This window comes from Rhizoctonia solani, chromosome 4 (genome assembly GCF_016906535.1).
Source record: "Rhizoctonia solani chromosome 4, complete sequence".
Classification (NCBI taxonomy): domain Eukaryota; kingdom Fungi; phylum Basidiomycota; class Agaricomycetes; order Cantharellales; family Ceratobasidiaceae; genus Rhizoctonia; species Rhizoctonia solani.
Genome location: NC_057373.1, coordinates 271,145 through 293,994, shown reverse-complemented (window position 1 = coordinate 293,994; position 22,850 = coordinate 271,145). Strand labels below are relative to the sequence as shown.

The window sequence follows — 22,850 nt, the reverse complement described above, 5'->3', positions numbered from 1 at the left end:
GCCTAGGGCAATTCTTACTGGCGTTTTATCCCGAGCGCTTTACTATAAGCCCTGGGTACAGTGGTAGCCTCCCCTTCACTCTATCTAAAACACTGGTTGAGGACACTCACGCATTCCGGAGAGAATTTTTTTCTAAGATTACCTTGCTCGACTGCCACCACCACCAGCGAACCTATTGAAATTTTCGGAATGGCTACCACTCTTGGCCAAGGCTACGCATTTCCTAAACAATAGCTATGACCTCCAAGTGCTGCGGATCATACAGTAAGTACCGTATCGCCTTTTGGATAATCAAATCCTTCTGTAAGCAAGATGAATTTCCCTCCTACCTCATCTATACACGGAACTGCTCATGAATAGCCTCACGTGTGGCCGTATTGCGGTTTCTGAACAACACAATGTCTTGGCTCTAGGTTAAGATAAAAACAGTACCTCTCTATAATCTAGTTTAGGGACAGTATGAAGAGCTAGTTTATACAACTGCTTCTCGCTTTCGTATGAAGCCTTTCTTATTGCACTCAACTTCAGGACTAGTTGGCTTGCATACCTTTAGTCCTCACACTTCCTTTATATTCGCGACAAAGACTGCGGTCGACACTGTTCTTGATCTTCTGCTCTCGCGCGTAGCAACACTGGTTGACGCTCAATTCTGATAAAGGGATTAGGCTGATATCTTCGCATACATCCTGGTACATTGACAAATGCTCACGGGTTCCTTCATCCAACTCTTAATTATTGACTCCAAGGTCGATGGCCTTTCTTCGATCCGGTTACTCTGGAATTCCTTTCACTTTATGGGGGCGCGAGGCTTCATACGCATGTACTCTTGCGACTGACATTTTTCAGCAAGCGCCAGTATATCACTGCATACATTCATTCCGATTTTTGTGGTTGTGCTATTGATTACATAAGAACGGGAAACTTTTACGTCTTATCTGGAGAAGTACATGCGGCCCTGAAATCGGTATCGTTTTACCTCCGACTCATTACTGCGAAGCTTTCTTCTTAACTTGCGCTGTGACACCTTTGCGATGACTAAATCGATAATCGGTATTAAATCACATCAGACTTCGATGATATATCACACAATTCATACATATACCTATCCTTCCAACCTCATGTCTCCGCGGTCTACGCTGCGGATAAACCAGGCCCCACATAGCAAGAGAACGATAACACTATGACGTTGTTGGCTGCCAATCCACGCTGGCGGTAACGCTTGGCAGTCTTAGCACGCCACCATTACGAGCGCTTGCATGCAGTGATCGCTATGATCGTGGCCCTCCACTCTGTCACTCTGATGTGGCACTGGCCTCATCGGTCTCTAGCGAAAATCCCTCCAAAAAAAACATTACTCTACGAGCCAGAAGGCCCGAAGCCCTCCCTCATAATTTTATTGGAATTATACCGTTCAAGCGCCCGCAGGTCAATATACTCCAACTGAACAAAGTCAGCAAAGCGGAGATTGAGTCCACAATCTGGTCGAGAGAGCATTTCACGTATGAATCAGACGAGTTGCGCAGGTTACGACAACAGTAATCTAGCTGCCGCAACAGATAACATTTCAATTCGACACACTTACCCTCATGCGCGGATAATACGCTTTTGAACAAGTCCTCATGGCCGAGGCCTCCGAATGCTTGACGGCGCCGGTGACATCGAAGCCATTCATACTCAAAATCCAAAGCTTCGGAATACGTAAATGCCTGGACACACGTAGCTCGTAGCTTGCGTACTGCGCCGGACTGCTAGAGCTGGGCGGAAGAGCACTTTGTTTACTCGCAGCATCGAAGCAACTGAACAACTTGTCTTGGTGATAGGTGGGCAAGACTCCCCGTTCACTGGACAGGCACTCAAATTACGCCGTAATTTGAAATTAACTTCTAGCCTCGACTCCTGGGGTGACTACTGTGCATCCAGGTGGTTCTTTATGCGTGGATCACGATCTTGAGCACAGGTAGTGAATTTTGTTGTTTACTGCTGTCTGGGCGTACTGTAAATGTTTCGGCCGGCACGAATGTAGCGGCTGGAATTCAGCCGTTTGCACCTTAAGCTTACATGGTGTCTCTTGACCCGGAGATCACTCGACGCATTCAGTTCTTACATTCTAACACCCTGGGCGCTCAACTTATTTATGGGCTTGGCTGCCGGGGTTTATGGTTAATAAACCTGAACTATAACCTGAAATCACACAATCCTTTTATCCTTAAATCTTGCCAAATGAAGATATATAATATTAGTGGCTTTGCTTCCGAACAGTTGAAATATCGTAGCGTCAGGTTTCGGGCAGTTCTAGTAACCACACCGCGAGACTCCGATCTCCGCGAAATGATGCAATCCTACCAGAGCCAAGAGATAGTGAGTATCGCAGCTCTGTACTATCATTATGGGGCGATTTCGGGCAGTCCAAGTCTGAGCCAGGTCCCCGAACGCACCGAAAGCTATTCGTTAATATAGATATGGGAACTTCCTATGCCACGGTGCAGCAAATGCAAACGGACATGTAGATTGGAATCAATTGTTTGAAGTTGAGCTTATCCCCACAACCCAGGCTTGTATCACTCAGAAAAACGATGTACGGCCGTTGTCGTTACATCTGCGTACTTTTAGAGCTTGGACCGTGTTGAATTTGTAGTGCAAGGATAGAATCAGACTAGCGTAGGTGATGATGATACGGCCATGCTTCAGACTGAAGATTTACACCTTGAACAAATGTGTTCAGTCAGTTTTGGGAAAGAGCCGCAAAAATACCGGAGACTTGGTTAGATTGAACAACGCTCCTGCGGTATTACTAGAGAAGTCTTCTTCAATGTAATTCTCGCTGTCTCACTAAAACTGTATTCAGACAATCAGTACGAGCACCTATGGCCAGTTTTCATGATGAAAATCGTGGTCCGACTACCATCCAATCGTACAATCTCACCTCAGATGCATATATTCATATTATAAGACGAGCCCTACTAATTAAGCAAAGCATCAGGGAGCGATACACAGAGAACACTTGGAGCTATATACGTCAAACTGGATAATTCCTCATTACTTGGGCGTTCCCCACGATTAAGGAAGATTCATCATATGTGACTGTGACACCTTATCTACGAGTCGATTGTTCAGCCGCCCAATCTCACAACCTCGAATCCTAATGGCACAAGGTGCCAAGCGTTGCATGGGACTGGCTCAGAACGTCTCGACCTCGCGAGTTACGGAGTTCTGAACATCCCGAAGATCGATCGCCTCTCGTTGCTTGAGCGAGCGATCAATGTCTTCTTAGATGATGGTATTTCGCGACTACTTCGTAGCGCATGTCTCGAATCAAGCACGCGCTTAGCTCCTACTTGGCTCCTCTCTCGTACTTCTCACCTCTTTCTATCTTCTCGCATTGGCTGTCGAACCCTCGATTTGGGAGCAAAGAATGCAATAGGAAACGGGGCGGAACGGTTTCCAGATCGGGTAATGACTGAATGGTAAACTATCCTCAGGCTCTCTCTCAGTCTCCGAGCTAGAAACATGGCCGTGAGTACGTATGTAGCTTCAAGACACCTAAAATTTTGTGTTCACGCTGCTGAGATCGATAGCTCGACACCCAGCCATGGATTTTGCTTGGGCTCGCCAAATGGATTCACATCTTGCGCCAATTAAGATAAGGCTACAAACACCGAGTCAAGTATCTCGGCCCAATAGGCTAGGTACAGCTCTCTGACTAACGTACAGGAACAACCACTCTCCAGTCTTGGTCGATTGAAGAGGGGTTCTCCCTGGTGGAAGGAAGATCACGTGTCTCATCTGAACCCAGCGATCGAAGCGCCTTTAATTCAGTCGAGCTCACAGCCCAGCGCGTGGAAAGCGCCCGTTGCGCAGGTCTCGCTTTCATTCCTGCGCGAAGGTTGCCTGAATGCAGTACTGGTGGGTGACTCGGCTCCGCTACCGCCACTTAAGTCATAGTTCAATGAATGATTTGAAAACATTTCAAGTTCATTTTTTGTGTGTAGGCAATACATTCGGGGACGAGCGAGGAAGAACGGAAAGTCGGAGCCCGGTTAACCTTGAACAATACCATCCCGATCGAAAACGGGTCATATTTTTAGACGCGTGTGATCAAGGCTTCGACTCTGGGGTCCAAAGCCATACGTGCGTGCTGGAACGGTCTGGGGATCGAGCTCGGGCTCGATAACACCCAGCATCATCGATGTCGGGGATGATCCAGACTGATACTGAAGCCCCATGACAAAGTTCATGTCATTTCGTGAGCAAACTACGCAATACCATATATCGACGCGTTTGGACGCACCGCAAGAAGCCCAACCCCATATACGTGTACTTTCCACGCTGGCCGAGCGAAATGGGGATCTCATCGCCTTGCCTAGCGCCCTGTTGCAGCATCGTCCGTGTTATCATGGAGTATTTGTATTAAATATACTACCGCAGAGCTATCTGAGCATGAATGCGGGGAGGAGGAGGTGGAGCTCGGTGCTGAATGATATCTGGTACCTGCGGAAGGCAATTTGCACGCTATCGATTGGTCCGTGTGAATGATGAAGGATAGCGTAGAACGTGGACCCGATTCTGTGCAGTCTGTGGCGAATGGTGGCAGTCACCCGTTCGCAGCACGTTGTGTCCTACCATAAACAACACATGACCAACAATCACGCTGAAAAGCGTCATAATCATACGAACAAGGATCGTGATCGAGTGTGTTAACTCCACTAGTAACCGCCGGTGGTCAAATGATGACTGGAGCGGGACGGATTTGAAAGTAATGAATATATCTGACAGGATCGTTGATCGAATGCCACTTGGCATCAATAGAAGCCCCACAAGATGCACAAACAACGCTACTACCTTGGCCGTTACGTGACCGGACTGGGGAAAAGCAGCACAGCCGACGGAGTTGAATCATGGCGCTAGGCGCTCAACAAAGTAAGTTTCTGGCGATGACCGGCGCTCAACAGGGCAGAGGTTTGGTGATATCATCCCTTATTCGGAGATCAAGTATCCAGCCAAAGGGGGCACGTGACCTGACCACCACACTGACTGACCTCTATGTCGACGAGGGGGAGACGATCGTACCCGGCGGAGTTCATGATGATGCCAGGACGGTGGCGCACGGGCGATGTGCTAGTTGGATGCGTGGGTGTGGGGTATATACGTCTGGTGGATAGACTCGTCATTTCATTCAGTAACTTATTCGGCGATCCACAGGTCCAACTATTGCATCAGCTCTGGTTTCCACGAATTACCCATCTAACTGATTGGCTGTGACAATTACTGTGACCACCGCCTCTTCCGGCCACATCTTGACTCGGCCATGGTCATTATGCACATTGGAGGGTATAAGACGAGGTTGTCTGACATACCTCCAGCACCATCTCCTCTCGCCTCACCTACAATGTTACAAACACCTCGAACTAGAACGCGGTCTTCAAGTCCCTCATCTTCTGGACGCTCTAGCCCTGTCAGCGAGGCCTTCTCTGGCTTCAGCTCAGACTCGGACGTATCGAGCTCCAACACTTCCACTTCCTCCGTCTTCGGCCCTTCGTGCACCCGACATGATCGTCTCGGTGCTTGGTTCCTTGGACCCAAGGCTGAAAATATTAACTTCTTGAAAACATTTTTGAACTCGGTTGCGGACAGCACCGAGCATGCTCGTCTTGCGTACCAGCCCGATGATCCCGTAAGTGCCCGTTTTCCCCCTCATCCCTTACTCTCGACTCATTAAGTTTCAATTAGAAATTCATTGGACCCGAAATGCAAGCTTCTGCCGTATTTCAGAAGGAGATGTCCGAGCTCGATATTGCGCTCAAACAGCTCGTCGGCGCCCTCTCCGAACATTCGATTCCGTTCTGGTCCCCCCGCTACAATGCTCACATGAACGGCGACACATCTCTCCCTGGTATGCTAGGCTATCTCGCAGCGGCTCTCTTCGTAAGTCCCCAACCCCCAACCTTGAAATATGATGACTAATCATGACTTTCTTGGCAGAACCCAAACAACGTGTGCACCGAGTCGAGCCCTCTGACGAGCGTGATCGAGCGCGATGTGGGCTTGCAATTGTGCCAGATGTTGGGGTATGATATCTCCAATACCGAAAGCTCCAAACCATGGGGGCATATCGTCTGCGGTGGCTCTGTAGCCAACCTCGAGTCTATGTGGTAGGTGTACTCTCAATTGGGTAAATGTCCATATGCTCACTAAACCCCACAGGGCCGCAAGGAACATGAAATTCTACCCAGTCTCGCTCGCCTGTGCCATGGAGCTAGGCTCGCCGCTCGATTTCATCCGCGACGATTTCAATATTGAGCTTTGCAACGGAGAGACCAAGTTGTTCTCTGAAGCGAGCGCTTGGGAATTAATGAACCTCAAGCCTGAAACGGTTTTCGAGATCCCAGAGCGACTACAGAACGAGTATGCCATTTCGGCAGGGGCGCTGAGTGCTGCTCTTGGGCCGTAAGTCTCAATCATAATTGACATTATTAAACGATTGCTAACAAACACGATAGATACTTGATCCAAACATGCGGCAAAGATGTATTGGAAGAGAAATTCTCCTTGAAGCCAAGCAAATATTTCGTTGGAACAACCAAGCATTACTCGTGGCCAAAAGGCGCAGGTATGATTACCCCGAGTTGTTCCGGAATTTCAAATTAACTGACATTCATTTCAGCCGTGACAGGTATCGGCTCCGAGCATATCATTGACGTCCCGGTCGATATCGATGCGCGCATGTCTATCCCCAAGCTCGACGAGCAGCTCCACCAGTGCCTCATCACCCGCACCCCAGTATACGCCGTCGTCGCCATCATGGGCTCCACCGAGCACGGCGCAGTCGACCCCATCAAAGGCGTCGTCCAGCTCAGGTCCAAGTACCAGGCCCTCGGTCTCTCCTTTGCCGTCCACGCAGACGCAGCATGGGGCGGGTACTACGCCTCGTTCCTTCACGAGCCTGACGTTCCTCAGCCCAACGGATCGATTGTGCCCGAGCAAGCCCTCAGCGACTACACCCGGTCTCAGCTCGAGTACCTGCGGTTCGCCGACTCGATCACCATCGACCCGCACAAGTCTGGCTACATCCCGTACCCGGCCGGTGGCCTGTGCTACCGGGACGGGCGGATGCGGTACCTTGTGACGTGGACGAACCCGAACGTGTACAAGGACTCGGACGGGACGGAGAGCATGGGAGTGTACGGGATCGAAGGAAGCAAGCCGGGTGCGAGCGCTGTGGGTGCGTGGCTGTCGCATCGGATGATCGGGCTGCACAAGCACGGGTACGGGTCGCTGCTTGGAGAGTCGCTGTTCAGCTGCACCAAGGTGAGATAATGTGGACTGGTGAGCGCGCATATACTCATTTGTATGGCAGATCTACACGCACTGGGCGACGATGGACATGGACGACTCGTCGCTGATCGTGGTGCCGCTCAAGGCGATCCCTGCTGAGCGCCAGCAGCTGGGACAGGACGCGATCCGGAAGCAGCGAGAGTACATCCGAGACACGATCGTGAACCGACCGAACGAGGAGCTGGTGCAAGACGCCAAGGCGATGTCGCTGCTGCACGAGATGGTGTCGGACCTGTCGATCAACGCGTTCGCATGCAACTTCCGGCTTCCGAACGGCGAGGTGAACTCGGACGTGGTGGAGGCGAACTACCTGAACACTCGGATCTACGAGCGACTGAGCGTGACGAAGGTGGAAGACAACATATACGACAAGCCGCTGTTCATCCAGTCGAGCCAGATGGACCAGAAGACGTACGGGGTGTGCGCGGAGGTGTTCAAGTCGCGGCTGGGAGTGGTCGGGGAGCAGGACCTGGACATACTTGTGAACTGCGTGATGAGTCCGTTCCCGACTGTGGCGAACTTTACGAAGAGCGTGACGGATGCGTTCAAGCGGATCGCGCACGAGGAGATCAAGGTGAGCGGCGTGGGCGGGTGTCCTGGGAGAGAAGCTAACGTGAAGATTAGACGTGTATCTTCAGGAACACTGTGACTGCAGCAGACTACAAGTTTGTTGTGCAAGGGACTGACAAGATGTACCTGACGATGCTGCCGATGTTTAACCATGCGAACTACCGGCATCAGCTGATTGTGTCGTGCGATGTGCCGTTGGATGTGATGGAGAGGTACCGGGAAGCGAAGGCTGAAGACCCGTCTGCAGTGTTCATGCTTTCGACAGCCTCTCCCGTGGAGTTGACGAGTATCTTGGCTGGTTCGTTCAAGGCTGTCCTGCACAAGAGGTCAGATAATGGAGTCGAGCTTTCGTATGTTGTCATTCCTCGTTTATTATATGACGTCATTACTGACTCGGATACAGGTTTGGCTCTTCATTCGAGGCTTCCAATATTCAAGTAATTAAGAACAAGCGACTGGATTCCAAGTACCTTGACCTCTCCTACTCCGACGAGATGTACTTCTATCTCTACGGCACTCCCACTCAGCAACACATCGAGCATATCCTCGTCGCGTCGAAGAACGTGCAACTGACTTCGGACCAGGTGTCGCTTGATCTGACCGAAGGGTCGATCTCGGAAGACGACCTCGCTCATGGTGTGATTGTACGCATGGATCGCCTTCGCGAGAGCGTCGTCCTTCCTGTCCTTCCTCCCCATACTCCTGCTTTCTTCAAGTCTGGTGCCGAACAGAAGATCACCGTGTTTAGGGACCCACATGCTCGCGAGAAGTCCGGACCTGGCCTCACTGAGGCATACGCATCCGTTTCGCCGATCGCGAGCGGAACTATCAAGCTTGGCTCCATGGTCTATACGGACTCTGTTGATTTGAACATGAACCCGCTACCGAAAGGCGTCGAACGCCCCAAGAAGAAGGACGTAAGCCGAATGTCTCTCGCTGAGCGCCTCGATGCAGCTCGTGCCAACATTTCACCTCAACGCCCTTCACCCAAGCCACTTGCCAATAAGCCCCGGGTGGTCAATATTGATCACCATGCATTAATGGCTCCAATAGTCAAGACTGGCTTCGATGTGTTTGTATTCGCCATGGTAGCTTTGATTGCGTTGGTCTCGGCCACGTATATTTCATTCTAGATAAACTTTCTTTGGATATATTAACTGGACTACTGTATCATTAGCTCTTATGTTACACTCGCTTATGTCTCACGTTCCTCACGTCCTGATATGTCTCCCATGCCTCCCACGTCTCCGATGCTGCTCGCTATCGAACATTCGCTTTCTAGAGAGCATCTCGCCTCGCATGCCATTTTCAACCTCTTTTTGGGTGAACCTTCCCTCTATTTATGGCTATCTCTAGTAGTCTAGAAATTTCTGTAGTTGGAATCATACAAATGAATTGAAATGTGTTATCCTTAATGTAGTTTGATTGTTTGTTATGCTTGGTTCGACGCGCATATACTCTTTCATTTGATTTGCGAGGGGTAATAGGCTCACCCAGAAAACTTTGCATTCGTGTAAAACAGAGGTGATGCTTAAAGCTTATGATAAACTAGAATATGAGAGATGCTATATCGAAATAGATGCAAGGTAGAATAGGTAAAATTTGAACCAGCTCCAAGTTACTAACATATTTCTCTAGTTAGCGCTGGGGATCATTTCATGAAGTGTATTTTTCCTCTCCCTAGCTTCTCATTTCTCATGGATTTGGTATAGGTTATTATGCCATTATCCCCTATCCGCTAGCAACTTGATGCTTGAGCAAGCTATACATTTATGAAAAGGGTTACATAGGACCTCATCAAATTAATTTAAAGCTTGCCCGATTATCGGAACAGTTTTCCCGTCTCCACTCCCGCTATTTTTCGTCATCCTTGCTTACCTGCTTATAGGACTGAACTCAAGACCTATATTCAAGCTTTAGGTCCGAGCGCTTGGGCGGGCAGTTCGGGTGCACCGCGATTAGAACATGGCATATATCTGGCGCGGAGATGCGGGCTCGCGTGCCCACCCAGAGCCAGGCTCCTTAACTGCTTGCTCATGTCTAGCCGGAATAGCAATGCCGGCGGTAGAAGTATCAGCTACTCCAATCATGTTGATCTCATATCCGATATTGATTTGCACAGCACCATCATTGGACGTGGCTATGCGTTTTTTGCGTCCCTTAAACAGGAGTTGCACACACGACATGCGTGCCTGAGATACACTTTTACTAAGATTGTAGTTAGATCAAGGGCTCGATTTTACATACACCACACTGCCTTGGACACTTTAGTTCATGCCCACCATGCTAAATTTTATACTAAGGCCAATATACAGAACAACACCAGCACTTTAAGCCTGGCACCATATGGTAGCGCACATTGACTAGGTAATCGAGCTCCTATCAAGTATAAGCTGTGCTCGAGCGCTAGCAATATGCATATTAGACCCACCATGTGCCGATCATGTCTAGCCTCCCGACCTGCAGGGTTATAGTAACATGGCAGTGAGCGGACATATCTTGGCAACACATGTCATATGCGCTGACGGCGCTTGCGGTGGCGTTCCACGTGATTGACTCTTGTTAACTCTTATCTCGGGCGAGCACGACGGACCGCCAACAGTCACGTCTTCTATAAGCTAGCCTAATTATCTCAACACTGAGATGAATTACGATAGGTGTATGCGCCGCTGAAAATTTGCTAATGATCATTGTGGTTTACTAGAGTGAGCGCCCGGGGTAACGCGGCATAACTCAAAAGCCAAAATATCAGAGAGAGAAAGCGAGCATGGTTTAGAAGCGATAAGTTGAATTACCTATATTGAATTTAGACTAAATGACTCGTCGGTGGGATAATTTGATACTCGTTGCTCCCGCCTGGATGTCTTCCTGTTAGCACAAGTTCCAACGACAGTGTCAGGACGTACAATGATCATCGGCATCGCCGCAAAGGTATCAGTGTCTCTGTGAGTATTCGTCTTGTCCAATAATCTTACAATCGACCGCACAGATCGTTTAATTCGTGTGTCGGTAGCATGGGGGCCGCAGAATCCCTAAAAATATTGTTCGATCAACCTGGGACCTAAAAGTTGAGAGAAACGATAATAACGAACCATGTAGAGGTAAATATGCACAACTTCGCGCTAACATTCTTGAACAAGTACCTTTCCTATTCTCAGTACAGGATCTTTACTTTCAGCTAGTACAATTCTCATGTTAATAATACGTTCTTCAATTTATTGAATCATGTCTTCGGTGATATTTCCGTCTTCTCGCAGCTCGTTTATGTATGCGAACAGCATTATATACTCGTCTGGAATTCCGCATAGTCACCGTAGCCCGTAGCCTTATTTGCTTTCTTCAGAACTTCGCATAGCTAGCCCCATGTGACGTGGTACCTTACGTTCGACGAGATTCGGGAGTCAAACAAGAATTCACCAAGCTAGTCAACTCACTTGCAAAATGTTTGCCTTCCTGTTGCAACGATAAGCGCAATGTCAACCGCTGCAAAAAATCTGGTGTTTGGTCTAGAATTGCATAATAAACTCGTTATATAGGGTGGATGTGGCGGTGGGCAAGCAGCCAAAAGCACAGGAGTCGCGAACGGGAGAATATAAAGGATCGTAGATAGTGGCGAAGAGTATGCCAGGATGCCCAGCATATACAATCACGGATTAACATATGATCTTCTAGATTTAGAGTACGTGCCTCTGGTGTATTATCCAACACCAAGTTTGTTTGCTGTCTTTCCACCTCACTCGCAAGGAATTGATTGTTTCGAGTCGTGTACCCCATTAGACCAATCGATATCTCCTTGACCAGTAACCCAATCATTCGTTCAAGTCGCTCCTTCACTACCCATGATCTAGCCAACGAGATCATTATTTGTGAGATTAAGAATATTCATGAGCATGAGGCCGGAAAGGTAAGCTCATTGATCAGGACTTGTTTTTGTTTCGTCCACTATCTTTAGCGGTTCGAAGACAGTAAGAAGAATCTATTGGGCATCTAGACAAGGTTAGGCGGAAGATAGGTATATAAAGGGGAAGTTTACATGACTGTGGAGTAAATGCTAGAAAATTGCTATCCACATTCCGACCCAATGAAATAGGAGATAAACAAAATATCTCTCTGGTGCCTTTGATATCGCTATCCTGCCTCAGTCCCGATTACAAATCAATACCACGTGGTTGACAACAGGCCAAGGTTGTCAGCGACCATGTTTCCCGAGTTACAAGACCATGTACTGCGCTTGTACAACAGACAACTGCACGACTTGTATAGCTAGGTTCAATCATTTACATAATATCAACACTTTAAACGCTTATCTCATGCCACTAGACAAAGGAAATGCCACAACGCTCGACCTGTATATCATTATTGCACCGGGACTGGTGTGGGATCTGGAGGTTGCCCTGCTAGCGGAAAAGACATCCAGAAGCCTCTCTTTTCTCCCCCAACATCTCGCATAGGGAATGTCGATTTGACCTCTATATCAGTCCCAGTTGGGTATTATCCGGAGCGTTCCATTGTAGAAAATATTCCAACAAGTAGTCCATCAACACCCTTGGAATGGGCTAACGCTACTGTTTCAAAGCCATTGAGCTCTCAGGACTATGGTCATCTAGGCTTGGATTCTGCGTTAACAACCAATTATAATCTTCGGCAATTTGTTCATCCTAACGTGATTCCCCGGCAAGCACCAACAGCTCCCTATCGGTCAACTATCACAGGTTGTTCAGACAAAGTCTCACCCACATCTGTATATTCCAAGAGAGATATTCGCAAATCTATGACCCCAGGGCAAGCGAGCCTATTTGATGCCTTGCTCAGTCTGGCCAGACCTGGAGACAAGATATTTGGGGGTGTAAGTGGTATGCATGTGAGGCATGGCACTCCGCTGGGACCTGCCCCGCCGTCTCCTAGCTTTGAGGATCATCTTTTTCGCATCCCCTCGCCTCCTGTGCAAGCACATGGTATCAAGGGTTCAAATGATATGGAGAATATGGATACAAGACTCTGCGGCACATTGGTGTTGGATAAGAATGTCGAGAGCAACTCACTACCATTTGTCCTACAAAGCTGTAAGAGTTCTTTCCTTTTTTCCGCCAATTTAAAGCTAAATCGAAGACTCTTCACAGACGCCTTGTGGATGCAGCAGTTTTTATTTGAGCCGGCAAGGATCATACCAGAAGCTAAGATGTATATTCTTAGTGAATATTCTATAGGGCCAGAATCACGCTGGAGAATGTTTAAATTGTCGAACATAGTTGTATCCGCGGTTGGATCAACTGAATGTACTTTGCAGGATTTTGAGACGCTGGAATCTCATATGCATTCTACTGTCACTACAGTCATCTCCAAATTTGGGAATAATCGTGAAGCGGATAGAACTAAGGCGCTTTTGTCTATAGGCAATACTTATGAGGTACGGTTAATCATTTTTGGGATATTGGCACGTCGCGGATTTACTGTTCTCAACTAGTTCATATCTATTGCACTGAAAATAGCACCCTTGTCCAAGTTAGTGAAAGTAATACAACTTGTTGCCCCGATATTTCGACGCGCCTGCCCAGATAGCCAAGATAGGCCAGCCAATCTTCCGGCCTTACTAACCCAAACCAATATTAACGTTCGATACTATGCGATGCTTGATGTTCTTCTCGGCGCTGTAATCAACCGGCCGATGAATTTTCGATACGAGACCGCGATCATGCCCGGAATAGATATCGAAAATAGCCCCGGTATGCGTTGGGTGTATGGCATTCCGGACAGGTTGGCTATAATACTAGCTCGGATGAATGGACTACTAGAAGATTTTGGATCGAACGTGGATCACAGGATAATCAAAGAGCTTGAAGCTGGTATCAGTAGCGTCGAGACAGTTGTTTCAGCTCCTGATGATTCCAACCTAGATTTCGGAAGGCTGGTTGTACAGGAGTGTTGGCGGCAAGTGGCATATATCTACCTATACATGGTCAGTTTATCCACCCAAATCATGTACCATGCTAAATCTATCCGGGCAGGGATTGTGCGGTGCTAATTCTCATGATGTTCGGGTTGTTGATGCTCATGCTACATTTATGGATATGTTTCTGAGAGCCAACCCAGGGAGAACCCCAGACTCGTTCTTGATTCTTCCTCTTCCAGTTGTAAGTTGTCCGGAGCTGGTTTTTATCCCAGCTCTCACGTATCTAAACAGCTAGGAATCGCTACCCGTCATCCACATGACCAGGAGCTACTTAGAAGGCGCATGTTAGCCTTGCCAGAATGCTCACGAAGGGGCACCACCGGGAATCAATTTATTCGAATGTTGGAGGCCATCTGGGGCTCGATCAACGAGTCAGGTCAACCGACAACTTGGTCTAATCTAAGACTGGCGTCTTTGTACATAGCTGGCGTTTAGCCGCTCATAAAGAAGAGTAGTATTATGACATCAAATTTAGATATAGTGAGATGTTTTCTTATCACAGTATTATATCTCATGTTTTGATAGTATAGAATAACAGAACGTCAAATTCATGATCGAGCTCTGCGACTATTAAGCCAATAACACTGCCCTATTATTTCTATGCAGCTAATATGCGGCCGCTTCATACCACCGCTGGGCTGCCCCATCATAATCCAACATTAACAATCGCTTGAATGCAGCCAATAACTATAGTTGAGCAATATATTTCAGCACTGGCAGCTAGCTAAAGATAGTTCAAGCATGTGGCCACGAAAGTGAAGTACCCTCCCAGTATATGAGGCGCCCGAATATTTTAACTAGCCAAGGACAGGGGAATAAACTGATGATCACTTTCCAGTAATTATGGTCGCCGAGCTGCCAAGATTCATTACGGTCGGGTAAGGCATATATATGCAGTGGCATTAATATAATCTTCTCTAGATTTCCCGATTAATCATGATACTAGATTATCGTATCACGACACAAGGTCGCATCCACACCCCAGCGAACTGTTTTAGGCAACCGTACAAGAGGAAGTCCGGCATTTTCTTGACTCTGAAAGTTCCCCCATCGGCGATCACAAACCTTATTAGGTAAAGGGGCTTGGATAATCGGAGTAACCGTGAGGGTACAAGTATCTTCCAGCTTCGATCCATTCTGATCGATCACGCGATAGGGCGTTCCTCGACCGTCATTCAAGTAAGCGGACAGGTCCAGCTGGGTAACCTCGTGCATTTATGCCGTTCATGACCAACTTAGGTGAACATTAATCTATTGATACGCTTCTCGCCGACTATATGCCCATGCGGGACGCGTACTTCGGCTCATGAGAACAGACTAAGGCCCATGCGTATCGTCTATGGCGTTATAATCTTTCAAGACTGTACAGACGCTCTTGACCTCAAAGGACTAGGTATATAATACCTTGATAAGGTAGCAGTGAGCACAACAGCTGACGCAGTCTAGCTACCGTTCTCTAACCTTCAACTCTCTCTCATACATTCTCAATCCTTCTACTATCACTGTCATCATGCGCGCCGTTTTCCTCACCGCTGCCGCTTTTTCTGCTCTCTTGACGGCCTTCGCTGCCCCTACCGTTAACGTACCTGTCAGCAAACATGCTGGCCCAGTCAAGGCTAACTCCTACATCATGTATGTTACGTCAGTGCAACCTTGTCACGACTGCCTAACCCACGCTTTACTTTAGCAAACTTAAGGACGGTGTGTCCAAAGACTCCCACATTGCCAAATTGCTCTCTAGCACTTCCGACTCCAAGATCGAGTACAAGTACGAGCAGGTCTTCCACGGCTATGCTGCCGAGCTCAAGGGCAAGGATCTTGACTATGTACGCCAATCAAGTGATGTAGAATACATCCTCGAGGATGGAATATTTACGATCCAATACGAGTGAGTGATGTGATTTGAGTATGTAGGGCGTAGTTGAACTATGATATAGGGTCGCTGAGACCGTGGGCGAAGTTAGGACAGCCGTTGAACCCGTTGGTCAATTGTCTAAGCGAGCCAACGGATCCGGTGTAGATGTTTACGGCGTTGACACTGTGAGCACTATATATACCACTTATTAGAGCAAGCTCAAAATAAAATACAGGGTATCTACACTGCACACAGCAGCTTCGGCGGCCGTGCTCGCTGGGGCGCTACTTATGGTGGAGTGAGTTGGGGCACTATTGCACGCGTTTTGACATCCGGTCTAATCAAATCCGACTAGTACGCTAACGCTGATGGAAACGGCCATGGCACTCGTGAGCACCAATAACCTATAATACTATCCTACTGCTAACAGTAGAATGGGTAGACACTGCTGCTACTGCTGTCGGAAATACCTACGGTGTTGCTACCTCTGCTAATGTTATTGCTGTCAAGGGTGAGAAGCCACCATGATTGCTCCAATTACCCATATTAATCATGGCTTTAGTCTTGTCTGATGCTGGTTCTGGCGCATACTCTGACATTATTTCCGGGGTTAACTACGTTGTTACATCTGCTGCCTCCTCCGGTCGCCCTTCAATTGCCACACTCTCGCTTGGCGGATCAGCTAACTCTGCTCTCGACTCTGCTATCACCACCGCGATTGGAAAAGGAATTCACTTCACTGTCGCCGCCGGCAACTCTAACGTTGATGCTGCGAACACTAGTCCCGCCCGCGTTGCGGCTGCTAACACAATCGGTGCGGTCGACTCGAGCAACAGGAAGGCATCTTTCTCGAACTACGGCCGAGTTTTGGATGCATGGGCACTCGGAGTGAATGTTTTGAGCGCCTGGATCGGTAGCACCACCGCGACCAACACGATCAGCGGAACTTCGATGGCGACGTACGTACTCGAATTGAAATACAAGTAATGGTAGACTGACAAAAGACACCAGACCCTTCGTTGCAGGTGTGTTGGCCGTCGCGATTGGGGACTATGGAAACAAGTCGCCCGCTGAGCTTTCGGCCGATCTCAAGTCTCACGCTCGTGCCGTTGTGACCGGAGCACCTTCCGGAACTACCAACTTGCTCGCGACCAAGTGGTGAACAACTGGCGGGATATATATGCGTGAATAAATGAACTTTTATGGATGATTAGCTAACAATGAAAGAATACATTTGCTTGTACTCAGTCGGTTGGCTTAGTTGATAGAAATTGCAAGCGGCGCGAATATCTCTCAAGATTACCAAACTTTAAAGTATCTTAGCGTAAACTTTGTGCATCCTCCCTCCTTTCTTTCACAAGATCAAGAGTCCTGTTATGTTATTTTTCGCCCAATCAGTCTTCAAATGAATTGGCTCACTGTCCTCAAGTTGTAAACTCAGTTTGCTGCAGCCTTCGAACCGATGATTGCGCACCACGTGAGTGAGCGGTTTGCCTAGTTCGCATGTAGCTCCCATGTTTATATATGGACGTGTATCAAAAAAAGCGCACCACGTGACTCTCATTTACTCTGGTTTATGGTAATATTAATGATGCATGGTTGCCTTCGATACAACCGCAACTGGTTCAATATCTTAAATATTTTCAGTAAGCTAGCAATCATCGTACTAGCAATAATACTTAGCGTACATACTGCCAACCGTTAATGATGTAGCTGGTTATGCACGAACCTAGAGTGGCACTACGTACAGCCTCTTCTCTTCCCGGAAACCCCGATCAAGCTACTTGATGTATATACATAACCCCTCGTACCTCACAATCATCCCGCCACCATCTGATAATGCTACTTTCTACTCTATATTTTATTTCTGGGGTACTCGTACTCTTAGTTCTTCGTTGGTACCGCCAACGCCGGCTCGTTCCTTTGCCTGGTCCCCCTCCAACAAGCTATGTGACCGGGCATTTTAAGAACATGTTTGGATTGAACGGCTTCGAGTTTCAAGAGAATGTGTTGAAAGCGTATGGCCCAACCGTTCGGATGACAGGGGTCATGGGTGTGCGTTTTGGTGGTGCTGCTTCTGGTGGCTTTGTGAATACTGATGTGATATGTAATAGGAACAATTTATACTTTCGTTTGACCCTGCTTTGATACACACCGTTCTAATCAAGGAGAGGTCAAAATTTGAAAGAAACAAGGGTGGGGCGTTGTAAGTCACTACATGGAATTTGCTCTAGAATAATGCTCATTCGTTGGATCTCGCGACGTGAAGAATGGTTCGATCATTATTTGGGGGAGGGTTGGCGGGACTGAGAGGTATTATTATTATTTGCTTCGGCGATTTTAATTGCCTCCATATCTTACACCAGTGTTTTTTAGGCGAAGAACACCGACAACAACGCAAAGTAAGGTCTTCTTTAAACGTAACCATTGTAGCTAACACTACTATAATAGTTACTGAACCCAGTATTCACGGGACAGCATCTTCAGGAATGTAAGCGCTCCTTTTATGTTCCCCTGGACCAAGGTTGACATTCGCCTACGAAGTGGTAGATATTCGTTCTTCATTCGCCCAAATCATATGATGATGTCATAATGTTTACGCGTGACCCATAGTTCCCAATATTCACAGACGTCGCCAAACAGGTACGCCTTTGCATTCCAATATTGATGCCCATACTGACCTTACATAGACATGCAATGCGATCGACAAATCTCTTTCAACTGGTGTCATTGACATAATCCCGTGGACTACCGCCGCTGCATTGGAGCTCATCGGCGAGGCAGGCTTAGGATATTCCTTCAGCTCATTCAACGGAGAAAAAAATGAATACAGTACGGCAATCAAAAGCGTAGGGTGAGTGGTTTCTTTTATCTTTAATTTAATGCGTGTTGTTGACCAACACGCCTAGCCAACTGCTCTCCAAGCTGGTGCCTTTCATTCCTATTTACCCATACTTTGTCCGACTACCTGTCACCCGCAAAGCGCTCTCTTACGTACGAATTCCACTACTGCGCCAAGTATTGAAGGCCACTAGTCTTCAGAACGAACAAGCGGAGAAAATTCTACGTACAAGACAAGATATGCTAACTAAAGGCACTGATTTAGAATCCGTAACTGGAAGAGGAAAGGACATCTTGACTCAGCTAAGTAAATAATATTATTATCCATATGGAGACGTATAATGATGAGGCTATTAGTGAAGGCCAATCAGGAAGGGATGGATAGGGATGCGATGGTTGGACATATGAAGTATGTTCGTAATTTCCTCGCCATGTGACAAGAAAAACTTAGATTTTGAAAGCATATTAATCTTTGCGGGTCACGAAACTACAAGGTAAGTCGTACCTCGTTACTTCATTTCGTCAGTATTTACTCATCATCTGGGTAGTTCCATGATTGCAAGGATTCTTGATATCCTTTCAAATAACCTTGAGATTCAAGAAAAACTCAGGGGCGAGGTGTTGGAGTGCGGGGAAGACAATGTATTAGACCTATCCTACCTTGATGCGGTAGTTAAAGAGGCTCTGCGTCTCTACCCACCTGCTTCATACCTCGGACGCATGTGAGCCCACTTCATTTCTTAATGGAAGTTTTCCAACTAGGGCGTGACACAGGTGTGAAGAAGACACCGTAGTGCCACTTAGTTATCCGATCTCCACCGCTTCTGGAGTAATCACAAGTCTGCCTATTAAAAAGGGCACTCGTCTTGCACTGAGCATAATTTTTTCGAATCGAGACGAGAAGGTATGGGGTAAGAGAGCTGGAGAATTCTGGCCCGAGCGCTGGCTCGAGTCGGAACAGTTAGGCGACCCAGGTATACAAAGCATATATTCGCCCATGTGAGTTTCTTGTTCTAGTTAGAGTTATACAAGGGATTAACGGGAAATAGTCTAACTTTTGGAGCCGGGAATTATGCATGTATTGGATTTAAATTTGCAGTGATGGAGATCAGTATGGATCAAGATCAATTCGCTTTTCCTCCCGTTAATCACTCCCCACAGAGATAATGATCGCCCAACTCCTCCGGTCTTTCAAGTTTGAGCCCTCAGGAGAGGATTACGCTTGGGAGGTGAGTCCGTGCTTATTGATGTTTGACGTGGAGTTTGGCTCATCAAGGGATAAGATTGCGGGAGTTTCGAACCCGTACCTGTCCAAGGAAAGGGGTGAAACTACGAGGCTCCCCAAACTCCCCTTGAAGGTCTCCAGGCTTTAGTGGTGGGGACTACCAGATATCTGTTCCTGGTTTTGTTTGTTGTGGATTTGTGTTTGTACCTGCGTTGATTTAAGTTACGATAAATAGTTGATTACAAGTGAAGCGATCAACAACACAAGCAGGTCCAAGTAAACTCGTAGATGTAGAAAATATACAACTGTGCCGAATTATGTGGTTTCGATAGGTAACAAGCCGAAATGAGTAACACGGAAACAACAATGATAGGGAATTTGAAAGGCTCGAATCTTCTGCAGATCAAACTTACTCTCAACCACCACAGGTGCTTGTCCAACTTCTTTATAAGCAGAATGACAAGGCTGCAGAGGTCTATCACGGGATGTACATCATGTAAAGCTAGGTAAGTTGTAGATGACGTTTGTCCCTCTGGCATTGATCCGGGACCTACAGTTTGTGGTATAAATAGCCGAAAGAAGTGTGACGAGACTAAACCACATTGCCAGCGATGTCAGAATTCTGGAAAAGTCTGTGTCTATGAATATGTGGAATACCCGGAGGCCGAAAACCATCGAATGACAAGGACAAAACCAGGACCCCGCGCCACCCCCAAATCATTGTCACACTTGCGTCGAGGTAATTCATCTGGCCTCTCGCAGACTGGCACCATTTTTCAACTTGCTTCGCCAGTATCTCGAGACTCTATAGCTTCCCATTTCGATTCGTCTGAGATATGTGAGGTTGAAACCTATCCCCTCTTTGATCCAACAGCGCCTACGAATATAGTCAACACCACCTTTAATCCTTCGATCACCCCTGCTACCCCGCAACTGCGCTCTGGTCTCTCGTCAATGGAGACATCATGTACTTCATTGGATGCCGAACTAACGGTTGTTGCGCCACAAATATGTGGGATGGTCCCCACCACCCCCGACCTAACATTACAAGTCTCAACAGCAAACAACCTTGAGGATGACGAAGACTACGATGATGACCCCGAGGGTGTTAGGAATCTTCTGTGCCTAGCTCCTACTTTGCATAAGAACGTGCGAGATAATTCGTTGCCTTTTGTTTTACAGTGTTGTGCGTTTCCAAGCTCGCCCTGCGTTAACCAGAAACTGATGTTATCGGCAGATTCCGGCTGGGCAATTGCCAGGGTCTTCGATCCCCTGAAGTTGGTGGATGCTATGCGGGACCAAGTTATTCAGTACTTTTCATCAGAGGACACACGGATAAGGACAATCCTAATAGCTAATGTGATGAATAAGTTCTCAAAGAGCTTGACAATCGATGGTATAGAAAGGTCGATTCTAGATAAGCTAGCATTGACTGTACGAAGAAACGGCATTCATTTTATGGCCACTCTCCCCTCCGATCCGGCATTGGACAGGGAAAATGCGATGCGTATACTAGATAGCATGCTCGAGGTACGAGCAAATAACTACTAGGAATGCAGATAAACCACTAATCCGGCGCCAAGATATTTTCACTCCGGACAGTCACACAGAGTATGGCCACCTGCTTCCAGTCTTTGGATGATGCGGCCCCTATTTTTCGACGCGCATGTATTGAGCCACTTGGACAGCCAATCGATCTTTCGAGCATTCTACTCAACCCTAACCTCAACCTTCGGCATTTCGTGACCACCGATATCGTGACGACTGTGACCACCGGTCTACCAACTTACTTCCAGTACAAAGTCTCGTTTTCGCTCGAGCTGTGCGAACAGATGTATCGGATGCAGGATAAAGTTGGCCTACAGTGGCTCCATGGATTCCCCGATCAATTTATTATGCTAATCGCTTGGATCAACTCGCTGCGTGAAACACCTGGGGCTAGCGAAGACACAAAGCTGATTGAATGGATAGAAAAGGCTATACAACAAATCCGGTTCGCCACCAGTCGACCCAGCGATCCATTACTACGCATTGGGAGAGTAGTAGTGCAGGAATGTTGGCGCTGTGCGGTATATATATACTTATATATGGTGCGCATACACTAGGGGTTTCGCTTTACCATTAACACCGCCAAGTAGGCCTTGTGCAAAGCTAATGCATGTGACCCCCGTGTGGTATACGCTCAAAAGGGCTTCATGAGACTCGTTAGGGGAGTTGTGCAAGCACGAACTCCCGATGCCTTCCTGTTCACCCCTATAGTTGTGGTATGCTTCTTCCATTGTTCTACATCCCACTCAATGCGTCTAACCCCAACCATAGGCTGGATTTGCGACAATCGAGGAATCCGATCGCAACGTAATCCGACAAAGAATTCTTGGCGTTCGAGAATGTGCAGAACCAGGAACGGTCGGAAATAATTTTATGCTAATGTTGGAGGATGTATGGACCAGGACGAGAGACGAGGGGCGAGTAGCTGTATGGTCAGATTCGAGACTGGCAACTTTCAGGGTTACAGGCAGGTGATCAAGGGGCATGTAATCTTATATATGAGAGTCGATTGAAATAGTGGCTATGGAGAGGTTTGGTTTTATTTCATGCTAAATTTGCTTGGTATTTTATCCTTATACGCACGCACGTATTCAAACTCAGGGATAGGTTATCACAACTGCGATGGCACTATTTGGATATAAAAGTATTCGGAACAGCGGATCTTTTTGTTCTGTTTCTTGATCAAATTTCGAACTGTATAAATCTGCGTCTACTAAAGTAACCCATCCTCATGAACCGTCATGTGAGATGAGACAATTCTTCGTACGTATAATGAAGTCATGGATGCATAAAAGACACACACCCCAGCGAATGCAGAGATTTACAGGCCAGTGACCTTGTTACACGCCTGCCTGAGGTCATCCCATCTTGAACCTCTACACTCCAAATTTGTCTGGGTCCATACTTCTTGGAGGATCCTCCATAAATCACTCCCAACCGTGTTGGGCCGAGTCCAGTCGGGCAGCTGTAAGAGCCGAGAACAGATCAGTTGTCGTTGGGATGATTTAGTACTAGCAATTCCCGCCTTG

General features: G+C 47.4%; 3 protein-coding genes across 3 annotated transcripts; all 3 read left to right on the top strand.

Moving 5' to 3' along the window:
• Positions 1–5,305: 5,305 nt before the first annotated feature.
• Positions 5,306–9,035, top strand: RhiXN_00066 (Pyridoxal-dependent decarboxylase conserved domain; the record flags this gene model as incomplete). The annotated part of the gene is made up of 9 exons (XM_043319885.1): positions 5,306–5,671; positions 5,728–5,922; positions 5,980–6,149; positions 6,202–6,444; positions 6,498–6,607; positions 6,662–7,305; positions 7,355–7,906; positions 7,957–8,252; positions 8,306–9,035. 9 exons carry the CDS (start codon positions 5,306–5,308, stop codon positions 9,033–9,035), a joined length of 3,306 nt encoding a protein of 1,101 aa, XP_043178897.1.
• Positions 9,036–13,594: 4,559 nt separating this feature from the next.
• RhiXN_00065 (cuticle-degrading protease) lies at positions 13,595–16,869 on the top strand (the record flags this gene model as incomplete). Its single annotated transcript, XM_043319884.1, has 11 exons — positions 13,595–13,858; positions 13,908–14,033; positions 14,084–14,223; positions 15,299–15,484; positions 15,540–15,740; positions 15,790–15,892; positions 15,943–16,005; positions 16,063–16,096; positions 16,150–16,218; positions 16,270–16,666; positions 16,719–16,869. 11 exons carry the CDS (start codon positions 13,595–13,597, stop codon positions 16,867–16,869), a joined length of 1,734 nt encoding a protein of 577 aa, XP_043178896.1.
• A 677-nt stretch (positions 16,870–17,546) lies between these two features.
• RhiXN_00064 (cytochrome P450 family protein) lies at positions 17,547–22,296 on the top strand (the record flags this gene model as incomplete). The annotated part of the gene is made up of 20 exons (XM_043319883.1): positions 17,547–17,762; positions 17,822–17,913; positions 17,977–18,020; positions 18,084–18,109; positions 18,159–18,198; positions 18,337–18,350; positions 18,398–18,561; positions 18,617–18,855; positions 18,906–18,957; positions 19,010–19,042; positions 19,097–19,270; positions 19,323–19,547; positions 19,598–19,659; positions 19,710–19,777; positions 19,832–19,906; positions 20,383–20,959; positions 21,011–21,303; positions 21,357–21,842; positions 21,912–22,037; positions 22,093–22,296. 20 exons carry the CDS (start codon positions 17,547–17,549, stop codon positions 22,294–22,296), a joined length of 3,210 nt encoding a protein of 1,069 aa, XP_043178895.1.
• Positions 22,297–22,850: the final 554 nt, after the last annotated feature.